Below are 26,873 nucleotides of genomic sequence, written 5' to 3'. Positions count from 1 at the left end.
CCAACTTCCTACACCTGACTTTCCCATACTGTGTACCCAAAGCAGGGTCCTGTGTGGCTCCCCTATACCTGAGTGAGAGCCCATGCCAGAAACAGTCTTTCCACTCATCCATCCATTGGAGGTACACTGAGTACCTGTGGTGGGCCAGGCACTGCGCCGGACACTGTGGGCAGCCTTCACCCTCAGGGGCCTCGTAGTGTGGGGAGGAAGAGAGACAACCAAGTGGGTGGTTTTTATTGTGCATTGTTAGGTTATTGTTGAACTACAGTGTTGAAGTTTCGTCTTCAAGGTGGGCATTTAAGAATCTCCTTGGGAGGCCCGGCTGCGTCTTCAGAGCCAGGAGCAGTCAGGGCAGCTGCATGCGCAGGATGCCTGATAACTGACCGCAGTGCCAGCGGTGGGTGGGTTCCAAGCTTTTTGTTATCTGTACATTTGTTTCCGGAATGTAGTCTCATTATGCTGATTTTATGAGCCAGGACTGCGCTGTATCTAGTTCGCTCAGAGTCAGTATTAATTTTAGGACAGTGCATGTCCAGTCCCCCTGCCCCCAGCACTGCCCTTACACAACCGCTGATCTTTTTTCCACCTGTATAGATTTGCCTCTTCTGGACATTCATGTACATGGACCCTGTAGTACCGGGCCCTGTGTGAGTGGCTGTTGATTACTGAGCATGATGTTTTCAAGGTTCTTCCACAGTTGTATCCGGTGTCAGGATTTCACTCCTCTGTTTGGCTACATTGTTGTGCGGATAGACCACATTGTGTATCAGTGCATTAGCTGATAGATACATGGGTTGTTTCCACTTCTCAGCTGTTAGAAATAATGTTACTGTAAACATTTGGAAAGAAGTCGTGCGCACAGATGTTTTCATATGGTGTTGTTTTCTTTTGCCAATACAGCTTTGCCCCTTTGTCCCTCCTCTGTGCTGTTATTGTCAAATATGTTATATTTTTACATGTTACAAACTGAAGACATAACTGTATATGTGTTTTATATAATAGTTTTTTAATTTAGTAAGAAAGTAAATACGTTTTTATGTGTTCTATAATTGTATAATTACTTTTACTGATGCTCTTTGCTTCTTTTATGGAGTCACTTGCTTTCAGCCTAAAGAACTTCCTTTAGTATTTCTTATAATCCAGGTTTGCTAGCAATTAATAGTTTCTTTTTTATTTTGTTTTTGTTGTTGTTGTTGTTGTTGTTTTTACCCTGGGTGTCTTTATGTTGCCTTCATTTTTGAAAGATAGTTTTGCTGGATGTAAGACTCTTAGCTGACCATTCTTTTCTCTTCCAGTACTTTGGATATGCTATCCCACTGCCTTCTGGCCTCCACAGTTTTGGATGACACATCATCCCAGTCTACCTGGGCTTCCCTTCTCGTCTTTCAGAATTTTTTTTTTAATTTTTTTTAATGCTTAGCTATTTTTGAGGGAGGGAGGGAGAGAGAGAGAGAGCGAGCGAGCAGGGGAGGGGCAGAGAGAGAGGGAGACAGAGGATCCAAAGCAGGCTCCATGCTGACAGCAGAGAGCCCAATGTGGGGTTCGAACTCACAGACCGTGAGATTGTGACCTGAGCTTAAGTCGAACGCTTAACCGACTGAGCCACCCAGCGCCTCCTGCACTTTTATTATGCTATGCATGTTTTGTGTTTATGCAACTTGGAGTTCATTGAGGCTCTTGGATGTGTAGATGAATAGTTCTCATCAAATTTGGGAATTTTTCTGTTTTTCAGATTGTATATTTTTTTATCAGTTTGACTTTAAATTTGGTGATTCTTCTGCCAGTTCAAAATCTGCTATTCAACTATGGTGAATTTTTCGTTTCAGTTACTATATTTTTCATTTTCACACTTTCCATTTGGTTCTTTTCTTTATAATTTCTGTTTCTTTGTTGATAATCACTATTTGATGACAACATCGTCATCAGACCTTCCTTTAATTGTTTATGCATAGTTTCCTGGAGCTCTTTGTGCATATTTATTGTGGCTACTTAAAAGACAGTCGGTTACCTCTAGCATCTGGGCCCTTCCCTGGGAGGTTCTGTTGCTTTTCCTTCTGGGTTTTACTTTCCTGTTTCTTTGCATAATTACTCACAGTTTTCAATGAAAACTGAACATCTCAAATAATATATTGTAGCAACTCTGGATGCTGCAGGTCTGCCCACCCCCCAGCCCAGGCCTGTCTTCATTGTCGTTTCCTTGTTTATTTACTGAGTGCCGTGGCTTGACCATTTCAGTGAGGTCATCTCCCACAGCGTGAAGTCTGCTGTTGCTCCTGTGCGGGGACAGCAGCGCTGGGGTGACCGCAGACTCAGTGGCGCTCTGTTGCTGTCACACCCAGCTGTCAGGCTCCACTCACTGCCAGCTGACTGCCTTATTTTCATCCTCCTCTCATTTGTGAGAAATGTGCTTCACAATCTGATCTCCTATTTGAGCCCCTTTGAAGGGTTGTTTCTGAGGCCGTTCTCTGAGGCCGTTCTGAGCCTTCTTGCTGTCTTCTCCCCAGGCCCTCCTCTCTCTGAGCACTCAGCTGGCCTGTGGCTGTCACGAAGCTGCCAGTCTCCTCTCAGCTGCCCACCTCCAAAGTCTCCATTGTTTTTAAAGAGCATTCCTAGGTGTGAATTCACCACCTTCTGTTCCAAACAAAGTCAGTTCTTTTGTGGGGAGTTTTGCTCTGTTTTGTGGCCTGCCCTGGGCAGTATCTCTGAGCCACGGTTTCTAGTTACGGGTGGTAACAACAGTCCCCTTCTCTTGGGGGCTCTGTGTAGTAGCCTCTGGTCTTTCTGCTAGCCTCTTCTGGGGGCAGCCTCCACCCGGCAAGACTGGTGTAAGGGTGAGTGGGCCCCAGTACCGTTGGCCTTTTATGTCTTGCATAGAAATTCTGGGTGAGGCTGGGCAGGAAAAGGTAGCTCCCAGCCGCTCAACTGCTGTTGAGGGTGTGCACTACACGGCTGAGGAGGATGAGCAATGCCGGCAGCCTGTTCCTCGCAGGGAGAGCACAGAGCGCTCCACAGAGCCCCGGGGGGAGAGGGAGCCCTGTGTTCTTCAGTGCACCCTCTCAGAGTAGTCTGTGTCCCACGGAGCTGCAGATGGCGGGGGGAGAGAGTGGGTCATGGTTCCTCAAGGGCCTCACACTCTCCCGTTCTTACCAAGCTTTAGATTTTCTTGAACAAAGGTTTCTGTATTTGCCGTATGCCCCCAGATGGTTTCCGGAGGCCATAAGTCGTTGTGCTGCTGGTGGCTTTTATGCCCTTTACCAGTTATGCTTGTTCTCCTGGCAAGCTGACCCACAGAACTCCCCATGCCACCATTCCTAACAGGTCTTTGCAGGCTTATTTTTAGCCTACAAATTCATGTACATTTTTGTTGCTTGCTTTAATAATAAAAAAAAAATCTTTCTCATGGTTCGTGAGTTCGAGCCCCGCGTCAGGCTCTGTGCTGACAGCTCGGAGCCCGGAGCCTGCTTCGGATTCTGTCAGTCCCTCTTTCTCTGCCCCTCCCCTGCTCACACTGTCTCTCTCTGTCTCTTAAAAATAAATAAATGTTAAAAAAATGTAAAAAAAAAAAATCTTAAGGCGTTTATTGATCTGAAAGATAAGCACTTTGGGATTGTGTGCCATGTGATTTCATACACCCCCAGCCTGCTACTGTCCACCCCCAGAGTTCCAACCTCCCAATAAAGAGAAGCACAGATCTGGGTCCATCCAGGGTCAGGGGGTCCCAGAAGGAGATCATGCTTGTGCTTCACTTCCACATAGGGCAGAGCAGGTATATTTTGTCTCCCTCCTGCTACCAGGATGTAAACTCCATGAAGAGAGGGAGGGACTTTGCCTGTTCTTTCATATTCTGTCCCTCCAGCCTGGAATACTGGCACATCGTGGCTGTCAGTATTTGCTGATTGAATGTGTGAAAGGTGGCTTAGCTGTACAGAGCATGTTGCTAGGGCCAGTGGACATGAGGCAGGTGGGAGAAGGCCTGGCTGCTGGAGGGGGAGAATGATTTTCTGAAATGTGTTTCCTTCTTCCATGAGATAAAACCCACTCTGTAATGTGATCTGCCTTGTATTAGTATTACAGAATTGCAGTTATCAAAATATTGCTGGCAAGAGCTAGTCATACTAATCAATGGAGCAAAATCAAGAGGTGAAAAGTAGACCCCAGTAGCATTGCATTCGGTGACAAAAGGTGGCATTTCACAGCAGTGGAGAAAAGACAAGGCATTCCAGAAGTGATGTCATGACCTTCTAGGAAAAAAAAAAATTATGCTAGGAATCTACCTCATTCTTTAAACCTGTGTAAATCCCAGATCAAAACATTTCAGTCTTTTTTTGAAACACTCTTTATTATGTGAGTTTTCAGACCTGCAAAAGTAGGCAAAGCCCGCCACCCAGTTTCAGTGTTCACGGGCCGTTACAGCCAATCTTACATCTTCCGTCCTCCTCGCTCACTTTCCTCTCCTTTCTTGCTTGGAAGTAGGTCTCTAGAAGATGTGTGCTCTTACTTTCTTAATGTAGCACGTTTAAAATATAGCATTAAGTCCTTAATTCATCAAATGGTCAGTGTTCGAATCTCCAACGTCGGTCTCCCTCTTTGGTTGTTTGAGCTGAGATACCAGTAAGATCCACGCACCGAGATTGGTTGATGTAACCCTTTACACTCTCTTCCGTCTACAGGTCCCCGCTCCATCCTCTTTTATCTTCCCACAGTTTATTTGTTGAAGAAGTGTGGCTATTTGTCCTGGGAAGCCTCCCTCCACACTGTCTGCTAGCATATCCTCTGTGAACCCTGTCTGACCAGGAGGCAGCTTCAGATCCCGTTGGCTGGTTTTCATAAGGCTGTTTCCAGCAGGAAGCACACAGTGTCTGACTGTTGGCCATATTGTGAAGCCAGTAGCCACTGATGACCAACTAGGGCCACTAATTCACTGGAGGTGGCAAACAGTGATATCTCAATTGCATAATTCTTCATTAACTAGCCTGAATCATTCTGTAAGGAGAATCTTCCCCAATCTACTTTTGCATACCTACCGGTACCATTTATATAACAGAGATAGGATTAATGATGAGTTATTCTTCCCACTTATTTACCAGTTTCAGACCAACGATTTAGTTCACTGTGATTCACTAGCACACTTCATCTGTGACCAGTTAGGGTTTGGTGGTGGTGGTGGTGGTGGTGGTGTTGTTGTTGTTGTTGTTGTTGTTTAGTAGCATTGTGAACCCACGGATCTAAGCATATTTTGTTTCAATTCTCTGTAAGTAATATTCTTTTTAATACTCAAATTGTGCCATCTTTGGCCAGTAGGAGCCTCTGATTCAGATTAGCTCCTGAGTCCGTCCAGCCTTGAGGTCTCAAACACCTTAGTCTCTCTGAGAGTTCTGTTGCTCTCCAGTCTGAAAAGGGTTCCAGCCTCCCATTGCACAGTTCCTTCCCTGGACCTGGAATTGGCTGCTTTTCCAGGATTCCCTAGTTCTGTTCAGTGGACAGGGATCTTTGAGGACCACTGTCTGGATACTGGCTTATTTGTCATTTCTGGACAAAGCAAGGAAATCTTTTTAAGATAAAAATGATCTTGAGTTTCTATTGATACTTGCAATTCACATTCATTACTGTAAAATGAAAGTATTAGACCCTACGTCTTTTCTGTCTTCCTCCTAAGCTTAGAATCCTGGTTGTCAACGACCCTGGAGATAAGTATCACACAATGACCCAGAGTAATCTCGGAATAGCACTGGCACCACCACCAGTATCAGCACCAAAATCAATTTAAGGTGGGATTTTTCTTTTGGGTTTTGTTTTGCTTCAGATCAAAGCACTTAATATAAGAAAATACTAGAAGAAAAACAAATGAAAAAATTGGCGTAGTTAGTTCTTTCTAAGTATAACCATGAAGCCATCAGTGGAAGGTTGGTCAAGAAAAGATTAATATATTTGACCAAATCAAAAAGAAAAATTCTATACAACCAACAGTACCACAATGAGAGTAAAACCTCTGCAAACCCACACTACAGTGTCTGAGGTGCTCCCACCAAGCACCACCTACCTCTCCTGGGTAGACTTCCCTGGTCGCCCCCTCAGTCCGCCTCAGACCTTCATTGTGGTTTCTGGGGGGTGGGGGCTGGGTATTCTCTTTACAGATGAGAACAGTCTGACTGTGTTGAGTTCTCACCCAAGGCGTCGGCTGGATAGTGGCAAAGCAGGAGCCTGAGCCCAGTGTCCCAATGTCACACCCATTTCCTCTGCAAAGTTAGTAGCAAGGCAGGCTGTTACCGGGGCTTGAAGCTCTTCAATTGCTCAGGCCACCAGTAGGCAGACGTCTTGCTTGTTGGAGCTGGTTAGAGAACTAGGCCTAGCTGAATCCACCCTCACTCTGCGCTCCCCAGCACAGGTGCCTTCTACTGCTCAGGAGCTGCTGAAAAGTCTGTCCATATCTCAGTGCTGTGTGGGCCTCTCTGAATCCACAGGGTAGGGCTGCCATACATCCTGCTGTCACCCTTGTTCAGGAGGTTGACTGTTGACCTCACCAAAGTGACCATCCCTCAGCATGTACAGAGCTACCTGCTGTCTCTGTGCGTATCCCGGGCTCTAAAACTCAGGCGGTACTGTTTCTTGTGTTGGTATCCCTCCTACATATCATACGCTACTTTGGGGAAGGCACCATGCCCACACGGGATGAGTATTTAGTAATTTATTGACATAAGAACCAGGAAAGTGCTTTCTGTATGAATCTGCATAGAATGGCTCAAAGAGATGGATAATCGGTTGTAGAAGGTCAAAGGAATGGGGGTGCCTGGGTGGCTCAGTCAGGTAAGTGTCCCAACTCTTGATTTCAGCTCAGGTCATGATCTCTCAGTTCTGAGATTGAGCCCCATGTCAGGCTCCGCACTGGGTGTGGAGCCTGCTTAAGATTCTCTCTCTCTCTCTCTCTCTCTCTCTCTCTCTCTCTCTCTCTCTCTCTCTCTGTCTCACCCTCCCTCCCTCTCCCTCTCTCTCCCTCTGCCCCTCTCCGATGCACACAAGACTGCATGTGCTCACTCTCTCTAAAATAAATTAAAAAAAAAAAAGTTCTAGGGAATGACTACTATCTCACACATCTGAGAGCCCATCACTCAAACCGTTTTCTTTTCTCTAGGTGACATCAGACATCCAAAGCATGTTCAACAGACTGACTTGGCTGCGACCTTAGCAATAGGCCTTGGTCTGCCGATTCCAGAGAACAGCGTTGGTAGTCTCCTGTTCCCCTCCATAGAAGGGAGACCAGTGAGAGAACAGTTGAGGTTTTTACATTTAAATGCAGTGCAGCTCAGCAAATTGTTGCAAGAGAACGTGCCATCATACAAAAAAGGTAACTCAGTTAATAGACAACGTTTCCACTACACCTGGTGTTTCCTCCGTTGTGTGTAGGTCATCAGTCTTTGTGCTTCTGTTTTATTAGAACCCTGATGAACACCATTAGCAACACCCACAGATACAGTTATCTATATCAAGTTCTTTCATTCAACAAATATGGAATTTTTTCACTAAGTTCCTGTTTGGCTGGGGACTATTACAAGCACTGGAGTCACAAGGGCTCTGCCCTCATGGAGCTTACCTTCCAGAGGAGAAGTAGCAGTAGGATGGTGAGGAGTGCCTTAGGAAAAGGCTGTATGGGGGAAGGGGTGGAGAATGCAGGTGGATGAGGGCTGTCGGGGCAGGCCTGGCCTTTGACACCGGGAGAGAACGTGTGGCAGATGCAGGGTTCTGCAGTGGGGACCTGCCTGCACCTTCAAGGGAGGGCCAGGGGGACGGAGTGGCTGGAGCAGGGCGAACTGGGGCAAGGCAGAAGGAGATGAGGTCAGAGGGATAGGAAGGCCTTCTAGGCCCTGGAGAAGCTCTTGATGAGCTAGATGGGGAGCCCATGCAGCCGTTCGTGCAGAGTCTGAAATCTTCAAGCTGCATTTTCAAAGGCTCTCAAAGGCTCTCTCAGGTGCCCAGGTGGAAGGCTCTGCCTTGTGTGGTAGGAGAGTCCGAAGGCTGCTTCAGTGCCTCGGTGAGAGGTGGTGTGAGGGCCCAGGCAGTGGCAGTGCAGTGCAGAACAAATGGCTGTATCCTGGATATATTTTGAAGGTAGTGCAAGCAGGATTTGGTGATGCGCTGGATATAAGGTGCAGATGAACCAGAGGCATAAGGAACAGCTTGGGGTTTTCATTAGAACAGTGGAAGAATGGAGTGACCGTTACTGAAACGGGGAAGGGTGTGGGAGGAGCAAGTTTGCAAGGCAGGGTGCTTGCCAGGTGAGGGGGTTGGTGTTGAGGAAGTCACGTAAATTAAGAAACTCAGGAAGGGAGGAGTGAGCAGCTATGTTGAGCGCTACTTAAGGTAAGCTAAAGTGAGGAACTGAGACTGGACCATTCATCTGGCAGGTGAGGTTGTCGGTGGCTTTGTCAGGAGCAGTGCATATGGAGAACTGGGAGAAAACCAGGCTGGAGTGGGGACAGGGAAGGACCTGGGGCGTGGAAATGGCTGTTGTCTGAGGTGGGTGGAGGCCGACACAGGGTATATTGTTTCTAGTTTTAAGCTGGGAAACACTAAGGGGTATTGATACTCTGGTGGGAATGATCCAGATCACCCCACGACCATCTTTTCATATGATTTGTCTGACCATCAAGGTATATTAAGGACAGCGTGTTTGCTGCTGGGACTGGGGCTGGTTTGGGAACTTAGAGGAAGTCAACTCCTAGTTTGAGGTGACATTCAGTGTGATGTTGGCAGCTTTTCCTACTTGAGATAGTGGAGGAGTACTAGGAAGTATGGTGATGCTGATGAGTTTGCGCTGAGACGTAGACTGGCCTTGAGCTGCTGGTGGACGACAAGCCCTGCAGGGACTAGTGGGGAGCCAGGTGTCCTGAATGGCTGGAGAGCCAGCCCCTGTCAGTGATGAGGCCCCCAGTGAGCAACCGTGTGAAAATCTGGGTGAAAGACCGGCTCTGGTGCACATTTCAGTCCCGACTAGACACAGTGGTTACTTTGTTTTCAAAAATAACTTGTTTGGTAGCTTTTGCAAATTTGTTATTGATAATGTGTGTCCTTTTTCCTACACTAACAACCAGCAGAACCCCAAACAAAACCACAGCGCTGGTTGTTTGCTTATTTCAGGAGTAGCAAGTAGGGAGAAATAGGCACTGCAGTGGGCGTGGCGGGAAGCAGGCCCGTGAGATGGACTTAGGCCAGTCCCTGGAATGGGAAAGCATTCTTGGGGCCTTACGCCCCTGGGATGCCCTTTGTCTACGTCAGCAGTGTTTCCTGAGACAAAACTGGGTATGTGTCTGACGCCAGAATTGATTTCAAGGCCTCCCCTAACATCCAGCCCAATCTGATACAGCTTGCCCGTCGCTCCCCCTTCACTCCAGTGGGCCAGGCTTTTCTCGTCTCAAGACCTGTGCATGTGCTACTCTCATAGAATGGATGCTTTTCCCCACTGATCACCTGGTGGATTCCTGGGCCACCTTCCACTTCAGCTTCAATATCAGGCCTTACTGTTCCCCACCCTCAACCCCGGATTTCATTCAGTTTCCTCAGTGTTACCAAAAGTCTCCCATGTTCCCCCGCTTTCCTCCGTAGCATTTTTCACAACGTGCACTTCCATGCACGTGTGAGAACCCAGCTGGAGCATAGCCCCAGGCAGGCATAGCCCCATGCCCCTTGCCTCTGTGATTCTGGGTATAGACACCGGTGCCCCCACATCTCTGTGACTTCAAGGTGCGGGGGAGGGGGGTATAACAATTAAGGTTTCCATCCTGGACCCAGACTAATTGAGTTTAGATCCCAGCCGTCACACCTGCCAGCCTGTGGGCTGGTGTCCGAGTGCCTCCCCTCTGCAGTGGGCATGGCAGTCATCCCTATCTGAGGGTTAGGGTCATGCCTGCCATCAGCACTTGGTCACCTGGTGCCTGCAGCAGCGGCGGGGCTGTGGTCAGGGTCATATAGCAGCCTTAACCCTAATCCTGAAAGGCATGGTTTAGACCACCTTAGAATGGCTCTGCTGGAAGTCGGAGGAGCACGTTAAATACCACGGAGTCTCAGAAAGGAAGTTCTTGCTTTTGCAGATGAGTTGAGTCACCGGTAGGTCTGGTCCAACTCCAGAAGGGAGCAAGGCAACTTCCTGACGCTGAGCTGCCTGCTGCTGCCATCCCAGACGGGGAGCCAGCAGCAGTGGGGGCTGGGCTTCACCCAGCAGCTGTTCTGCCGGCCTAGCTTGGCGTTGGGGAGGATCATCTAGCCCGGCATCGTGGCAGGAGGGGTCAGGACTGCTGTCCCTTTCCAGAGAGGTCTTGCAAAGAGGGAAACAGGTCAGAGATGGGTCCTCACAGTGTGTGAGCACTGGAAAGATTTTTAACACCGAGGACCTAATAATGTAACGCATTTCTGGGTTGTTTTTATATTGCACATGAAAGAAGAAGAAAAGGGTGGAGAGAGATCGGGAGAGAAGGGGGAGGAAGAGGAGGAGGCAAAACCAGGTGTAAAAGGTAGAGACAGGGGGGCACATGCTTCTGTCCCTATTGGGTGCTGCTTTGTGCCTGCGGCTGTAGCGGGCTGGCAGGATGTCCGAGGATTCGTGAGGATCATCAGCTGTTAGTTTCACTGAAGGCGTTGCTGGCCACCCCCCAAGGAATAATTCACCTCCATTAGGTCTCAGAATTTATGCTCGCACTATATGCGTGTGAATAATGGAATACTTTGAAATGACAGATGCATCCTCTTGTCTGTGATTTGTAATGTAACCTTGTCCTCTTCTTGGTAGAGCCTGGGTTTGAGCAGTTTAAAATGGCAGAGAGGTTGCATGGGAACTGGATCAGACTGTACTTGGAGGAAAATACCTCGGAAGTCCTGTTCAACCTGGGAACCAAGGTTCGCAGGCAGTACTTGGATGCCCTGAGGACTCTGAGCCTATCCCTGAGCAGACAGGTGGCTCAGTACGACATCTACTCGATGCTGGTGGGGACCGTCATGGTTCTGGAGGTACGGCTGCTTGTGTGGAGTCACGGCTCGGCTGTTAAACTGATTTGATAACTCAGCCAGAATTTTGTAGTTTCAAGTGTATAAAACCCTTTTTTTCCTAAATGTGGAAAAATGCCAGTTTCTTTACTCGTTGAACTCCCTCGTGGTGTGCCCTCGTGCCCAGAGTACTGCCAGGCGTCGAGGATGCGTGTGTTCTTGGCAGCTCTTTACAAACCGTGCTTACTGGGCTTTCTTCTTCTGTGTCCAACGTTTGGGCAGCTGGCACAAGGTCAGGAGGCAGGCTTTTTCTGAGCGGTTCTCTCCGAGCCCATCAGTCATGGACACTGCTGCTGTTTTTCTCTGCCAGGTCCTAACCCTGCTCCTGCTCAGCATCCCGCAAGCACTGAGCAGCAAGGCTGAATTGGAAATTCCTCTGTGGTCGCCTGTGTTTTCTCTGCTGTTTTATTTGATGTTTCTGGTTCTTTCTGCTCTTCACGTCATTGTGTGCACCTCAGCTGAGAGTTCCTGCTATTTCTGTGGCCTCTCATGGCTGACGGCAGGTGGAGTGATGGTGTTGATCTCCGCACTGCTCTGTGCGGTTGTGTCTGCTCTTGCCAAGATGTTTGCCAGCGGAAAGCTCCTGAGCAAGGTAAGGCTGGCTCCCGCGCACGGGACGCTGTCTTCCTGGATCGGCCTTTTTCTCTTATCTCAGCTGATCTTTCATTCCTCAGACACTGGTTAAACCCCTTGGTGTGTAACCAGGCAGAGTTGAGGAGCCCACACTTCAGGAGGGCCAACGTCTGAGCATCCTGACCTCAGACCCTCAGACCTGTGTTGCCAGGTCACAGGCCTCATTTCTTCATTGTAAACACAGGGTTCCTGTGACTCTAAACATGGGCTGCTGGTCACAGACAAATGGGCAGTTGACTGGTGGTGCAGTGTGAATCAGACCTCTCTCAGAAAGTGTTTGAGCTCAGCCAAGGGAAGAACATTTCAGAGAGGAAGGAGTCAACTCATTAGACCTTCTAGAAGGGTCAGCAGGAGGCTGGGACCCTGTGCTCACCCTGCCCTCCTCAGGAGTCCATCTGCCTCGTCAAGTGCAGTTTTCTTTTCGAGACTGATGTTTTCCTGTAGATTTCCTAGGGCCTTCGGCCTCTGACACCTATATTCGTGATCACGGTAGCAGTGTGGCGAAGCAGAGGTGGGCAGCCACGGTTGGTCCGTGGGGCCCGGAGCCTAAGGGACCCAGGGAAGTCACTCCAGGCCCCCAGAACGATCAGAGGCCCTTCCCCGTGTGCCTGTGTCTGAGGAGCTGACGTGTTGCCGTTCCTAGCACGCTTCTGTTCCCCCATTAGAACATAGCGTTCCCTCGAGCCATTTCGTTCGTTCTCTAGGCCCTAAATTAGGGTTCCTGGTATCTCTCTTTCTGTCTTCTACAAGCTGTGCACGACCAATAGAGGAAACACTAAGAAGTTGTCAAATGACAGTCGCGGAGTCCTGATCTTTAATCTTCAACGCGTTCGGCACAGGGAAGGGTTGGTGCCGTGGCGCCAACTTTGTTGTTTCGAGGGAATGGACCATTTCAATGAAAGCTTTCTGGATTTCTGGAAAATTCATGGAGAAATTAAATGTCTGGTTTGGTTGCATATATCCTGGGGGTTCTTTGGTATCAAGCAGCAGGAACTGCCTGTGACCCCTGGAGGCCTAGGCCCTGAGGGAAAGGATGAGGGTACAAGGAGGGCTGGGTCCAGGAGCCAGTAGGGGAGCTCTCGGAGCTGCAGCACTGCCCAGACGGTGTGCGGCTAAGTATCTTTGTTCTCTTTGTCACTCAGCTTAGGGCTTGCAGTCCAGGGTGACAGTCCCTCCAGAGCAGAGCAGGGGGTGGGTGGGGGCGTGAGGAGCCGCAAGTGCCTGTCACAGCAGGTCATGCTCTGTGAGCAAGAACTTTAAGTGCCTGGGGTGGGATTTGTGTAATTTTCGTGTGTTTCCCTCACGGAATGCATTTTCCTTTTACAGAATCCAGCCCATCCAAACTCACGATGGTCAGAGTTGGATGTTGTTATCTTGTTGGGGACCATGGGCCATGTGCTGAGTCTGGGCGCAAGCAGCTTCATCGAGGAAGAGCACCAGACCTGGTACTTCCTCGTTAACACCCTGTGTCTGGCTCTGTGTCACGAAATCTACAGAAACTGCTTTCTGGGCGACGACTGTGAGCCCCGGCGATGCTCGCACAGGGAGCGGGGGTTTGTCAACACTGCACCAGCGTTACAGGACGGGAGCATCGGCCATGACGAGCTAGAGCCCCACAGAGCGTCTAAGAGCCCCACTTCCCTTAACACGCTCAGAGGCTGGGAGAAGTGGATGGCGATGGCAAGCCCCTGGGTGATACTTACCTGCTGCCGGCTGCTGCGGTCACTAAACCAGACGGGTGTGCAGTGGGCCCACCGGCCTGACCTGGGGCACTGGCTCACCAGGTGAGAGAGAGTATGAGCTGTAGCCTTAGGCCGGACCTTGCATGGCTGACTGGCCACAGAGTGTTCTTTTTCCAAATTCAGGCCTGTTTTTTATACTCAGGACGGAAGTGGTATTTGAGAACTGAAGAAATGGAAAAATAGACTGTAAGCCAGGAATTAATATTGAAAGATGGATTTATTTGAGGCTACCCTAACATGTTTGGGGTTTTTTTATTGCTGAGTCACCATACCTTTGTATTTGAAAACCTTTGAGTTTTAAAATGACAACTGCAGCGAGGATATAGTTTTGTTACTTGCTGCCTCCTCGCCGACAAGGCAGGTCTGGGACAGGGCCATTCTCCCTCCGTCCTTCCTCCCCTCTCTCCCCACCCTGAGGCTGATGGCTGGACAACCTAGTCGAAAGTGTAGTGGATGGGGAGGATCACAGTAGAGAGGGGAAAGTGGGACAGAAAATACTGGCTGTATTATATATTCTAATTGCCTGTCAGTGAAGAGTTAGAAAACTAAAGGAGAAGGAAGAGAACAGAATAAAAATTTATTTCCTGTCGCTGTGAAGGACTTGTATGAAAGTCGCCAGCAGGAAGGGGGCTCAGGACAGTGACAGACACATTCCTAAAGGAGGGAATGCCAACAGAAAGACGAGGGACATGCCCACCGTCCTAGTGATCAGGGAGCGTAGGGTCAAACAACGAGGTGTGATTTTACTCACAGCAGACACACAAAAGGAAGTGATAGAACGCAGTCCCGGCGAGCAGCAGAGGACCCCTGACCGCACGCTGCCATGGCTCCAAGATACCTGGAAAGATCCATCACAGGCTATAAAAATCATCCCTCTGGTCAAATAATTCTTGTGGGAAATTTCTCCCAAGTGCTAACTCTGTTGGCAAACCTCTGGCAACCACAGGAACCACAGGGAGCTTCTTCCGGGTCCGGCCACGTGCCTGCTCGTTTTGTTTTTGTAGCAGGCCTGGAGAGAGATCGCTGGCCTGTCCCACCTCAGGTGAGGAAGCAGAAGCAACTCGAGACCTCTGCCTGAGCATGTGAGGTTGGGGCAGCTCTGGGACAGCCCAGAAGCCTCACTTACCTTTCTGGAGAGTTGAGGCACTGCAGGAGAATGTGCTGATCCCACCCCTGATGCCCTGCCCCCCTCTCCAGGGGCCACTGTGCCCACTCCTCAGTCTGGACCCTCCTCCGGCACATCAGGCCCGACCTCTTCCCCTCAGAGGGTGCCCCTTCCTGCATCACAGCTTTCCCCGTGCTGCTGAATTAGTCCTGTCAGTTCGTGAAGAAGCTGCAACGTGGCCCCATTTCTCCTTCAGAGGAGGGCTTCTTGAGAGGCATCTGAACTTACCTTCTTTATTGCTGTTTTTCAGTTGTTACAATGAATAATCCAGGAGAGTGCATAAAACATCTAGTTTAAAGAGCGACAGCGAATGGACACCCAGGTGACCACCTCCCAGACCAAGCACCAGGGCAGGGCCAGGCCCCAGCACGACACCCATCACCTCCCGCCATCCCTGGGCCCATGTCCTGACGCTGGCCATAGCTTTCCTCTGAGTCTTTTCCAAGTACTTTTTCCACTGCTGTGTGTTTACCTTGGCAGGGTTAGTCACTCATCCACTTAACAACTATTGAGTGTCTGGCCTTCGTGAGTGTATGCTGTGATGAATGAAACAAAAGAATCCTGCCTTCCAGCGCAGCACTCACTGAGGTGGCAGGATGGTGGGCGGGGGCCGGACGGAGACAGGGGCGCAGCTTTGCCATGACGGCTTTGTGCCCCGAGCCTGACTGCAAAGTCTCCTCGCCTGGGAACGAGCAGACACTCTCAAGTGAGTCAATTTGTGTTAATGAGGGAATGAGAGAGGATTGCGCCAGGACGTGCTGGTCTCCCGTGAGCAGGACGTATGCTGGCAAATACACAGTTTGCCCAGAATCTCTTCACCGGTGGTTGGGGGAACATGGAGTTGCCAGGGGAGCCAGTGGATAGCGTTCTATACAGGTCACTGCGCTGGCCAGTGCAGACCTGGTGGCAGGGACCATTTGTGAATGAGAAATGAGAGCTCAGGTTAACTCATTTGTCGCATTTTAAGAACCTTTGAATTTACAGCACCAACGATTTTCTTTTCTTTTTTGCTTTTCAGAAAAACCAGCTATTTTTAATACAGTTCCTAGAAAGCCACTTGGTGTAGATCCGTAACATCGATCGCTATACTTACTAGCGATTTGGGGATTTTCCGTTTCATTTCAGTTCTGATCATAAAGCTGAGCTCTCCGTTCTGGCCGCCCTCTCACTCATCATGATTTTTGCGCTGGTGCAGAGGAGGTGCTCCCTGACGTCAAAAGTAGCCATGGCACTTGGCCTCCTGGGTGTCTACTGCTACCGGGCAGCCATTGGAAATGTCCTGTTCCCATGGCAACGAGACAGCAAAGACATTTCCAAGTAAGCGTACTGGCAAATCTATTTAATGTTTTATACACTGAAACGTGCCACGCGGTCTTTAGAACTTTGGAATCGGTTTCTGTGAATCGTGATCTCAGCAGTTACTAGAGCCTGGACAAGGAATGCCTCAATAAACTGATTCTTTTAGTCTCTTTCCTTTGGCAGGAGAAAGACAGATAACGGAGTAAGGTCACTGAGGTTTATTTTTTACAGTAAAGGGTTCTCTAAAAATAAGAAACGGAAAGGATTCAGTTTTGCTCGGTCAAGAAGTAGTAACAGGAATCACAAAGAGGGGTCGCTTCCTATCAGTTGGGAAACAAAGCACACCAGAAAAGTCAACTTTCCCGTAATTTGACGGTGAATTCCTGGGGTGGGGAGGGGCCCCCCCATGCTGACTGAGGCATAAATGCCACATTTTATGTGTCAAAAACTGGCAGCTTTTCTTTTTTTAAAGGCAATGTGGGGTGGGGTGAGCAGAGGCTGTTCTGGAGGTTGTAAAACGTGGTAAGAACTTTGAGTGTATCCAACCCTGTGACCTGGGCACCCTCTTATGAAATTTATCTCAAGAACAGAACCAGAGATGAGGCCTGGAACCAGGACACAGGCACGCTCTCTGAAAAATTATTTACAAGTACACAGAGTACAAATCAAGATAATTGGCCGACAGTAGTGGGATGAACCTCTGAGTGATGTTAAAGCTCTGTGCTGGGTATTGTGTTTTCATAGACGATGAGAAGACGTGGACCAGGAGGCTATAAAACTATCATATGGCCCCAGTTGATGAAGTAGATGCGTATTTTTTCATGTTTGTATGAAAGACTCAAATATGTAATTGGTTGTGATTAGATTTAGGACACAGACTCACAGGTGGCTCGTGATCTTCCTTTCCATGCATTTTCATTTTTTTATTGCTTTTCTAATCAGAGAAAGGAAAGCAAATGTTATCTTCTCAGAAAAGGTCAGGGTGTAAGCTGAGGGCTGTGACCAGGCTGTGTGAGTGGCCAGGAGGCATGAGGCCCACCTGAAAATAGGACCTGCCAACAGTACGGGCAGTTGAGGTGATACCCAGAGCCTGGCTGAGGTGATGGCAGGGTGGTAGGCCTTCACCCGAGGCAGGGAGGTCAGGTAGGGGGAGGATGGTGTAGAGACATCTCAAAGGCTGTTCACTTTGGAGTCTGAGACTCTGGGCAGATGTCAAGGCTAGATGTCACACTTGAGGATGTCCACAGGGCTGTCTAAATCTCAAAGCGTGATACGTGAATACATTCCTCGCTTCCTCTCAGATCGGTACACCTAATTTCCTCCCCACTCATCTCAAGACTTGGATCACTTACCTTTCATGGACACTACAGCATGTACCTTCTTGGTGTTCAAAGCACAGTTCAATGCACCCTTTCACTTCCCTTCACTGCTTGGTGTTCTGCCTGTAAAATGCCTCCATTCCCCACCCCCATCTATCCTGACTCTAGATCCCTCTCACTAAGAGATCTACTCCAGGTCTCGAGCCGTGCGGGTTCTAGATTTCCCTAACAGCTGCTTCTCTCCATTCAGTCTGCTGCTGTCCATAGATATTCTAAAATACTCCCTTACATTTAGCTCCTGCCTCTTCTCCGCTGTGAGGCCCAGGCTTGCTGGAGTGGAAGGTCAGGTGGACATTGTCCTAGATAGCATTGAATGGTTTGGGGCAAGGAGGTGAACCCCTTGAAGGCACCCACTGGTGTTCTCTTTCGTATTCACCACCCAGAATGCATTCTGCCCCCTCTGATGACTCGGACCTTGGCTGATTTCTCCTTCTTTAACCCTACTGGGTCTGTCATCAGCTCTCTGCTTAGCACACCTTGGCCGTGGGGTTGCACCTAACCCTAGCTCTTTGGCTGCCGCATGGCCCTGTGGCTGGTGTCTACACACTAGAGGCACACAGCAGACAGTGCTTGGACTGGTCAAATTCAACTAACTGTGGTTTTAAAAAGGAATTTTTTTTAGGTGCACAAACCTTCCGTGGAAAATCTGAGATAGGAACATTCAGTGTTTCAAAACACATAACGTTATTATGATAATGATTTCACTTAAAATTTTGTTTATTTAGCATTACTTTAAGTGGTCAGCTTTTCTAGTATTTATAAAATACTTGATGTATAGAATTTATTTAAAGTATGTTTTAGGGATATGTGTGTTTCATTAGATGAAATTTTTTGGTATGGTGTCATAAATTATATCCTTTACAAATAATTGTAAGTGAAGTGCTAAAATAATTCTCAATAATCCTTAACATTTATTACGTGCCAAACACTTTACCTCTGTTCTTTGGTTAACTCCCAGGAGAGCTTGTGAGGTGTAGGTACTGCTTCTCTTCATTTTAGGAATAATGAAGTGAGCGTCAGAAGCCTTAAGTAACTTCCCCCAGCAACAGAGCTAGTAAGTGGCAAGAGCCCAGATGAACCTGGCCCTGCCCTTCTGCAGGCCCCACAGTGTTCTCTGCACCGTTGTGTACGTGTGCATGCGTGTGCATACGCAAGTACTCACGGTTGTGAGCACGTCCAGTTGTATCTTAGCATTATGAACTTCACGGAAGTTTCTGCTAGAGCTTGACCTTATCCCGTTGCAGGGGTCTTTCAAATTAACCGTGTGAAGCCGGTGGGCAGTTTTCCTGGGACCCTACAAGTGATGGCTCTGGCCTTGTGCCAGGCCATCCTTGGGCCAGATGAATGGGACTCCCCAGAATTCCCATGAGTGCGTTCCATCAGAGATGTGCACAGAGAGAGGACAGGCCTGCCAGCCTCTGAGCAAGGGGAGTCCTGCAGGCTGGGATGCAGAAGCAGACACCCCCACTTCCACGGTGTCACCCAAGCGGGCGGGCACTATGGCTTCTTTAGTCAGCTAAGTGGACTCTTGGTTTTCATGGAAAAATATGTTTTGAGTCTTTCGAGCTGGTGCTAATGAATCAAACTCTTTTGCTTTTTTTTTTTTTTTTTTTTTAGGGGTCTTATTGAAGCTCGTTTTGTTCATGTCTTTGTCCTGGGCATTCTGTTCACGGGCACCAAAGACTTGCTTAAATCTCAAGTCATTGCTGCAGACTTCACAATCAAGACTGTGGGTTTATGGGAGATATATAGTGGATTAGTTCTTCTGGCTGCTTTGCTTTTTAGACCACATAATCTTCCAGTTTTAGTATTTAGCCTCTTGATTCAGACTATAATGACTAAATTCATCTGGAAGCCCCTGAGGCATGATGCAGCTGAGATCACTGTAATGCATTATTGGTTTGGTCAAGCATTCTTCTATTTCCAGGTAGGTCTTCATTGCTATTGTGAATAGAAGCCTATTAACTTTTTATGTCATTTCTCTTTTAGTTTTTCTCTGAGAAAGGTTACCATAAGTTGGGAAGTTAAAAAGGCTGTTCAGTGAAGGGACTTACAGTATGGTGTGGGGGAATGATGCTTAAATTTCATGTGTATTTGATAGGATAAAATTCAGTGACTGACTTAAGACCGACCCCCTCAGTGTGGATCCGTGAGTGCTTAACACAGTGTGTGGTTGTGCACTAGGTCTATTTACCGTGACTGGTTAGGGAGGCACTTCACTGTTCCATTGCTTTATCTGATGAAGTGATAACTGAAGTTTCTATTCCCTTTCCCCTGGCCATGCTGTTGGGTGTCTTCACGTGGTTATGAATCCCCCGGGGCCCCGTGGTCGTCACGTCATCTCTCCAGTGTTAAAGGGCCCATCAGAAGCAAGTCCAAGCTGCCTCCAGGATGGACCTCAGTATCTGCCTGTGTGCTTGGAGCGGCGCCTGGGCAGGCGGACAGAGGGCCCAGCTCCTGGCCATAAAGGGACTTAGTTCCATCCCAGCCTTCCCACATCTCTCTGCCCAGTTCGAAGGGCCCCACCCTCAACCTAGTTGCTGCCTCTAGGACCCTGGAGGGTGGGCACAGCTCCCCAGCCTCCCCTGTCGGCCCTGTGCCCTCTGGTGGAAGAACTGTGCGCAAACCCCTGAGTGTCTCAGCTGTGTTTTCCCATCTTTACAGTGAGGATCCGTACTTCCTCTGTGAGCACCAGCTCCTCCCTCCTCTTCCAGACCCTGGGGACTTGTGTGGTCTGTGTGTCCCGATAGGTGGGCCTGGGCTTCTTCCCTGACCTTGCTATTTCTCTCCTGGTTTCCTGGTGCTCATGGCATCCCCCAAAGAGCAGCCCCCCATCATGGCTTTCCATCTGTTCCCTGAAGGCCAGAAGGGGGTGGGAGAAGTTCTAGAAATCCATAAGTCCTAGAGGATGTGACCTGACCCTCAGAACCCCCCCCCCCCCGCTTGCCATCCGTCTCCCCTGGGGGACTCCATACTTCTGTCTCCAGTCCTGCCCTTGGGTGGCTTCCAGAGTGGCTGTCCCCAGCAGAAATGTGGGTAGCTGCAGCCCTGACACTGGTGTCCAGTACTTTTAAGCCACTTGGCGTCTGGCAGGCACCTGCTGCGCCCTGGTCTCATCTGTCAAATGGAGTAACTAACACCTCATCTCATCCTTGGCTGCTGCAAGGGTTAAAGTAGTGAAGAACGGGAGGCACCCTATATAGTAGCTCTCACTGCCTGCCCGTGTCCCTCAGGACCCACAGAGAAGGCACGATTGGAGTCCGTAGGACCTGGAGAGTGACCGCACTTCCCTGGAGTCGCTGCCCATCCCACGAGGTGCTGGTGGCTGAGGTCCACGCTGCCCGTCAGTCAGCTCCACCCCTCACAGGCTGGGCCTCACGGTCTTTCCGTCGTGTGTGTGTCTCCGTGGTGTCAAGCAGCCACATTTCAAAGACCACAGCCTTTCTTAGCTACCAGTAGAAATGTAGAAACAGCCCTGTGGAAGTGAGGGAATACAGTTAGCCCAGGAATTCCAGAACACCAGCCGGAAAGGGGGAAAGGACGAAGCAAGCAGCTGAGGCACCATGAGCCGCAGAAGAGAGAGGCGCGGGTCGGCGTCGGCCTCTGGATGGCACTTGCTCTACTTTGTTGGCAGCGACACGCCTGTGTTAGGGCTCTTTCACTCTTGGCCATTCAGTGTGACTGATGTGTTGCTGTAGAAGGACTTTACATTTTTCTGGGCATTCCAGAAATGTCTAGGTGGCCCGTCAGTCTCATGGTCCTCTCTCTGTCTGAAAGCCATGCACAGGCCTGTTCCTGGTGGTGACCTCCGTCCGGGAGTTCCACTGTTGACAGTCTCCGCGTCTCTGACCGCGAGTGCCCTGGTGGGGAATGGGAATACCATCGCCATGGAAAATCGCCCGCCCCTCTCCCTTCTCCAGGCTCCCGGGTGCCATGCTACACAGTGAGCGTGTCTGATGGGCACCAGACGCTCCTACCCCAGGGGCACGTGGACCGCCAGGACTCCACACAGGAGCGATTTCGGCATATCCACAGATACGTCATGGTGCTCGTGAACTAGCCACACGGTAGACACTGCCGGCACGGGTGGGGAGACTCACTCGGGCTCCCTCTGAGCCGAGATGGAGAAAGTGGCTGCTGGCTTGGCATAGTGTCCTGCACTGAGGCCTCGGTGTCAGGAAGACTGAGGAGCCACGGTCACGCCCCGAGCAAGGAGACAGCCTCACGTTCAGTGTGCTCCTCTGTGGCATGCAGCCACTTTCCCCGGGTGGTGAGGAAGGAGCACTGGTGATCGCACGTGGTACTGGTTCTCGTCCGGTGCTGCCTTGGGCAGTGGAACCCGCAGCAGACTGTGGTGTGTGCTGGGGGGCCTGTCCGCACGCAAACTCAGCACAGACCCTGTGCAGCAAGTCCTGCGGCACGTCGGACCCTGAGCAGCAGCAGTGTGGGTCTCCCTCGCCTCTCCCCTGCCCACAGCCCTTCCCTCATGGTCAGCTTTCCCGGGACAAGACCTACAGGCTTGCTGCCTCTCCTTCTTGCCCTCAGCTCCATGATTCCTGGTACCCAGCTGGCCTCCTGGGTTCCCACCTGTTCACTGAGGGTCACGATGGCACCACATCAGGACTGTTGAGGACTGAATGGGTCGATGGAAGTAAAGCCCCAGAGCAGGCCGTCTGTGCCTTGGCTGCGATAACAGTATTGCAGTCAACCCTCTCTGGATACGAGTGAGTCGGCCTCGGTGGGATCTCCGGCAGCTTCCCAGTGTCAGATCCACTTGTCCTTCATCATGCCTCCCTTGCCACAGCACTTGGGACTCTTCCTCCCTCTGCGCAGCAGCTCCAGGGTCTCCCCGGTCTGTCGCAAGAGGCTTCTGAATGGGAATTACATAATCGCAAAGGCTCAGGCGGCCACTGGCAAAGTGGGCAAAGGGGAAGCTGCACAGGAGAGGTTGCTGTCCGGGGAGGGGCCCGCTGTAAGAGGGTGTCTCTGAGGTATCTGGGAGGTCTGCCAACATGACCCGGTGACCATCTGGAATGACGCAGCAAAGGGGGAGGCACTGGGGTTCCACTGGCAAGTCTGTGAAGCCATGAACACCTGGCTGGAGTTGTGTCCTCAGCCATCAATAAGTGGTTCCAGGAGGGATCTTTGCTGGGCTGGGACAGACATTTGTGCGATCAAACTTATAAATGTCCTGAGTAGCTAAGGAAAAGGTCACCAGCAGTGATGAAGACTACAAGTAGAGAGAGGGACTGAATCTTAGGAGACCCTTCCCTTGGATGTAGACCCTACCCTTTTGTGCAAGATGAGCCATGCATTCGTTACCCATCAGTGTCTCGGATCCGACACGTAAGCTGGAGGCCAAGCCCCCCCCCCCCCCGCCCAGTGGCCAGCGTGCCCTCTTCTTCCTAGCAGCAGCATTCACCCATTGAAAGAGCCATGTGGCAACACCACCTTCAGCCTCTCCTTGGCCACCTTGCCTCCCAAGACCAGGTGCAGCCCTCAGACAGGGTCTCTGTTGTAGGGAGGTCGGCGTGTCTGCCTTAAGTAGATAGATCTGAGGAAGGTTTGGAATTTTCCGTAGTTCATCGGCAGACGTATATTTGTTCCTCCCCACCTGGCAGCGAGGTGGGAAAGGAGTGGGCAGGCATCTGGGGCTCCTGGGTGTCCGTGTCACTGTGACCACATGCAGCTTTCTTCGGTTGCTGGTGGCTGTGTCAGTGCTGCTTCTACCTGTGTTCCAGGGAAACTCCAACAACATAGCCACGGTGGACATCTCAGCGGGCTTCGTGGGCCTGGACACCTACGTGGAGGTCCCAGCTGTGTTCCTGACCGCATTTGCAACGTTCGCAGGACCCGTGCTGTGGGCCAGCCACTTAGTGAGCTTCCTGAGCTCAGAAACCAGCAGGTGAAGCTGTTCTTTGTCTCTTAGCACAAACCCTGATGGCAGGTCGGCCGTTTAAAGAGAGTACCTTATTCCAGATACAGGGTTCCAGACCCCAAGGGGCTAAAAGTCTTCATGCATTCTCCTTTCCGCAAATAAGAATGAACAGTCCACAGCGTGTGAGCCAGAGGCGGGTGCAGGTCAGGTCTGTGGCCACCCGGGCCCTGTGTCGGGATGATGGGGAGGCCACAGGGGCAGCCAGCTTCTGCTGCTCTCTTCCAGCCTATACCAGGGTATGGTTTCCAGGGACCCTTCTCGGTTTCTTTGCTTGCTGGTGGCCTTATTGGCCACCCTTCGGGCACAAAGACAGGACATGATGGCTCTCACCTCCAGGACCCCTGCTACAGAGGAGCCTGCACAGGCCTGAGGGGATGCCGTCAGTGGGTGCATACTCTGGGGCCGTGCCCTGCCCTGCCACCGAGAGGCCCCATCGGGCTCCACCTGGTGGCCTGCCCCTCTGGCCAGCCCATGGGGCAGCCTACCCCATCCTCCTGCCCACCATGCTCCTCCCTGCTTCCTCATTTGTTTATGCATTGGCCCTCCCAGAAAGAAGGCTTCATAAGGCAGGGGCTTCCCAGTGTGTGTACCACGGTAACAGCGCCTGGGTCCGGCCTGGCAGAGTGCAGCCTGAGGGGCATGTGGCCTGCCTGATTCTGCACTTTCCAAATAGGCCCAGACTCTCCCTTCTGTAAAACGGTGTGATGGTATCACCTCCTGGGGGGTGGGGCCTATGTGAGGAGTCCCACAGGTGCTGGAGGTGGTATGAGCAGCCGTGCAACGTGTGTCGGGGCTCTCTCAGTGCCCCAGTCCCAAAAGCACCGTTGCCTTTCTTAAGCTACTCAGTAACACCCCACAGGCGTGGTCTCCCCTCTGAAAGCCAACGTCTGGCTGAGGTGCTAGACCAGCCCCCACATGCTGAGTGGGCTGTGGAACATGCGGGGCAGGCCCCAGAAGGACAATATTCCTGCCAAATGTCCCGCTGTGTCCCCAGTCCTACAGGGGGATGTCGCTTGGGGGAGGTTGAGGCCTCCTGTCCCTGTTACCCCTCTAGACCCCCACTCCTCTGCCCCCCCATTAGAGTGCAGCCCCTGCTATGGTGACTGCTGACCCATGTCTGAACTTCCCGGGACATGCTCAGGTCCCACCTCTCAGGACAGCACATACTTCATGGGAAGCCTCTCGTCCTCACCCCAGACCAGCTCCTGAGACTCAGGCCTCAGGGACCCTCGACTTCTGCCCCCAAGTTCATGTCCACGGGCCACCATCTTCTCCCATTCCACAGTCACGTAAGGGGTGGAGGGGAGTGTAGGAGTGAGTGAGGTGATACCCTCTAGTCAAAGTTTAGAGCAAGAAAGCAAATAAAGGCTTCACCTGTGGAGAGCAGGCTTCCTACTCCGGGGACCTTCTGGCCGCCCCTCTGAATTGCCACGGTTGATGTTTGGCTTCCCAAATGTGGGAGTCTCATTTCTCCAGCTCGCTCTAGGTTTCCTGAGGAAAGATGCCTACAAGTCAGTGTGTTTTCCTCGGATGCACACTTGGGGACCGTCTGTGGATAGTCACTGCTCGTCTGATGGTCAGCGCCTCCAAGCCAAGGCACTGCTGGCTGGAGCAGAGGCATGTGGGGGCCGCTGCACTGCCCACGATAACCTTCAGGCTCTCGTGCTGCCTGTGAACCTACGTGGGCCACGAGACCACTACTGACCTGTTGGTTCTCTCCCTAGCAGGCTCCTAGATGTCTCTGTGACCAGGGTTAGGTTGGGTTGGGAGGCCTCGGTCCTCGTCAGTGCCATCATGTGTTGGGGACCCAGAGGGCCTTGAGTTGGCAAGACGTGCTCGCCTCTGCCTTGGAGAGCTTGACTGCCTTAGTGCACATGGCTCTGCTAAGCACACCGTGTCTGGTCTGCAGACCAGCTGAACAGGTGGGCCAGGGAGGATGAGGGCCAGACAGTGAGAGCCTAGGCTTCTGTGAAGGGCAGCTTCTCTGGTGCTGGGATCGCAGTTTGATTTTCCTGACGCTTTTCATCTGTCTGTATTGGGGAGAAAAAAAAAAACAAAGCATTTTTTTTAAGTAAGCTGAAAGCATTTTAATCAACTGGAGAGTATTACATGACGTTTTCCCTAATTAAGACATGTTTCTCTTTTATTTTAGAAAAGGTTTTGCTTTTTCTTTTTAAAAAAAATTTTTTTTTCAACGTTTATTTTTTTGGGGACAGAGAGAGACAGAGCATGAACGGGGGAGGGGCAGAGAGAGAGGGAGACACAGAATCGGAAACAGGCTCCAGGTTCCGAGCCATCAGCCCAGAGTCTGATGCGGGGCTCGAACTCACGGACCGCGAGATCGTGACCTGGCTGAAGTCGGACGCTTAGCCGACTGCGCCACCCAGGCGCCCTGCTTTTTCTTTTTTAAAAGCTTTTACTTTTACATCAAGTTCTACTCATTGGTTTTTGGAGTTGTTTTGTTTCAGTCAAGTAAGAAAAGTAGAGCTATATTAAAATAGTAGAAAAAGAAAATATTGCTAGTGGCTCAGAAACTGGGCCCTGGGTGTTCATGACCCTTGGCTACAGGGGCTGGCTTCAGGTCTAGAGCCTGGTGGCATGGGCAGCCATGCTGAGCTAGGCTGTGAGGCCTTCATTCACTCCCTACAGTGCACGTCATCTTAGCTGAGGTTGTGGGAATGGTGACCCCCTGGATGTTGCTATGGAAGGAAGAAGCCAGAGTTTTCTAACTAGGTCATGTTTACTATGTGTGAAATTGTGGCAAGCTCCAGCTTCCATGCTGTCTGCTCAAGAAGGGAGCAAGGTCCGCAGGCTCTTAGCTAAGCACGGACTCCATGGCACTCCCCAAGAGAGGGGTAGCAGAGCCATGGGCCACAAGTATTCATCCAGGAAGCTGTTCCCAAGAGTTTCACCGGTATTGGTGCAGTGGCCCTTGAGGGATGTAATGAGATAATGCCTCAGGGCCCAGCTCCCTGGAGGTCCTCGGCCTAATGGACTGGATCTTCAGTGGGACCCAAGGTGCAGGAGCTCATGGGCTGGTGGCAGTAGCAGAGAGACGGGTCCGTTACTTGCTGAGCACATCACAAAGATGAGCCCAGAATGGCTGAGCCCCTGAGTCTGCTGGTGTTGGTCAGGACAGCTGCCCAGAGAAGGGCATGTGGGTGGAAGTGGTCACGATCAGTCAAGGGAGCTGGAGAGGAGCACGCACAAAGGGACGAGGCCACAGGATGGCATGCAAGTAGAAGCAGAGAGAGTATGTTGCCTGCCGGGGATGATGGGGCAGCTGGAGAATGCGGCAGGAAGGAAGGATGGGCACCAAGGCCCAAGACGGAGAACCAGTTAGGGCAAGGTGAGGGCACAGAAGGGGACAAGAACTGTGAGCATGAGCGGCCAGGCATCCTTTGGCCCTTGAGTGACTGTTTGGCTCCTCTCACTGGACAGTGAGCACACTGGGGGGAATCTTAGATGGCACCAGATAGTTGTGCCTGGTCGACAAGGCCCAGGGAGCCCCTTTGTGGAGCACATATGTGCACACACTCACTCCTCTGCCTCCCAGCCTTTGCTCTACACAGAACTCATTGCTCACCTTTCATGTCCAGACCCTTCCCAGTATGAGCATGGCACCCCAAGACTCCCCTAAGCACACAGAGCATCTACTCTGGTGGGTGTGCTCGCTCCCCACCTGG

At 50.7% G+C, this 26,873-nt stretch overlaps 1 protein-coding gene across 14 annotated transcripts in view; it reads left to right on the top strand.

Moving 5' to 3' along the window:
* Positions 1 to 26,873, top strand: part of PIGG (phosphatidylinositol glycan anchor biosynthesis class G) — a 43,622-nt gene that overhangs the window by 15,198 nt on the left and 1,551 nt on the right. For 9 of the 14 annotated variants that reach the window (XM_027060421.2, XM_053217748.1, XM_027060542.2 and 6 more), the window contains 7 exons: positions 7,130 to 7,342; positions 10,778 to 10,995; positions 11,342 to 11,623; positions 12,991 to 13,448; positions 15,697 to 15,888; positions 18,867 to 19,176; positions 22,991 to 23,154. In XM_027060421.2, the coding sequence (XP_026916222.2) occupies positions 7,130 to 7,342; positions 10,778 to 10,995; positions 11,342 to 11,623; positions 12,991 to 13,448; positions 15,697 to 15,888; positions 18,867 to 19,176; positions 22,991 to 23,154 (1,837 nt within the window). Of the gene's footprint in view, positions 1 to 7,129; positions 7,343 to 7,439; positions 10,326 to 10,777; positions 10,996 to 11,341; positions 11,624 to 12,990; positions 13,449 to 15,051; positions 15,278 to 15,589; positions 15,609 to 15,696; positions 15,889 to 18,866; positions 19,177 to 22,990; positions 23,155 to 26,873 lie in introns of those variants that run through there. The other 5 variants (XM_027060886.2, XR_003420614.2, XR_003420642.2 and 2 more) reach the window with 5 other exon arrangements.

The sequence above is a fragment of the Acinonyx jubatus genome, chromosome B1 (genome assembly GCF_027475565.1).
Source record: "Acinonyx jubatus isolate Ajub_Pintada_27869175 chromosome B1, VMU_Ajub_asm_v1.0, whole genome shotgun sequence".
Taxonomy (NCBI): Eukaryota; Metazoa; Chordata; class Mammalia; order Carnivora; family Felidae; genus Acinonyx; species Acinonyx jubatus.
The sequence above is the reverse complement of the archived record's forward strand: the minus strand, read 5'-3'. Positions and strand labels throughout refer to the sequence as shown.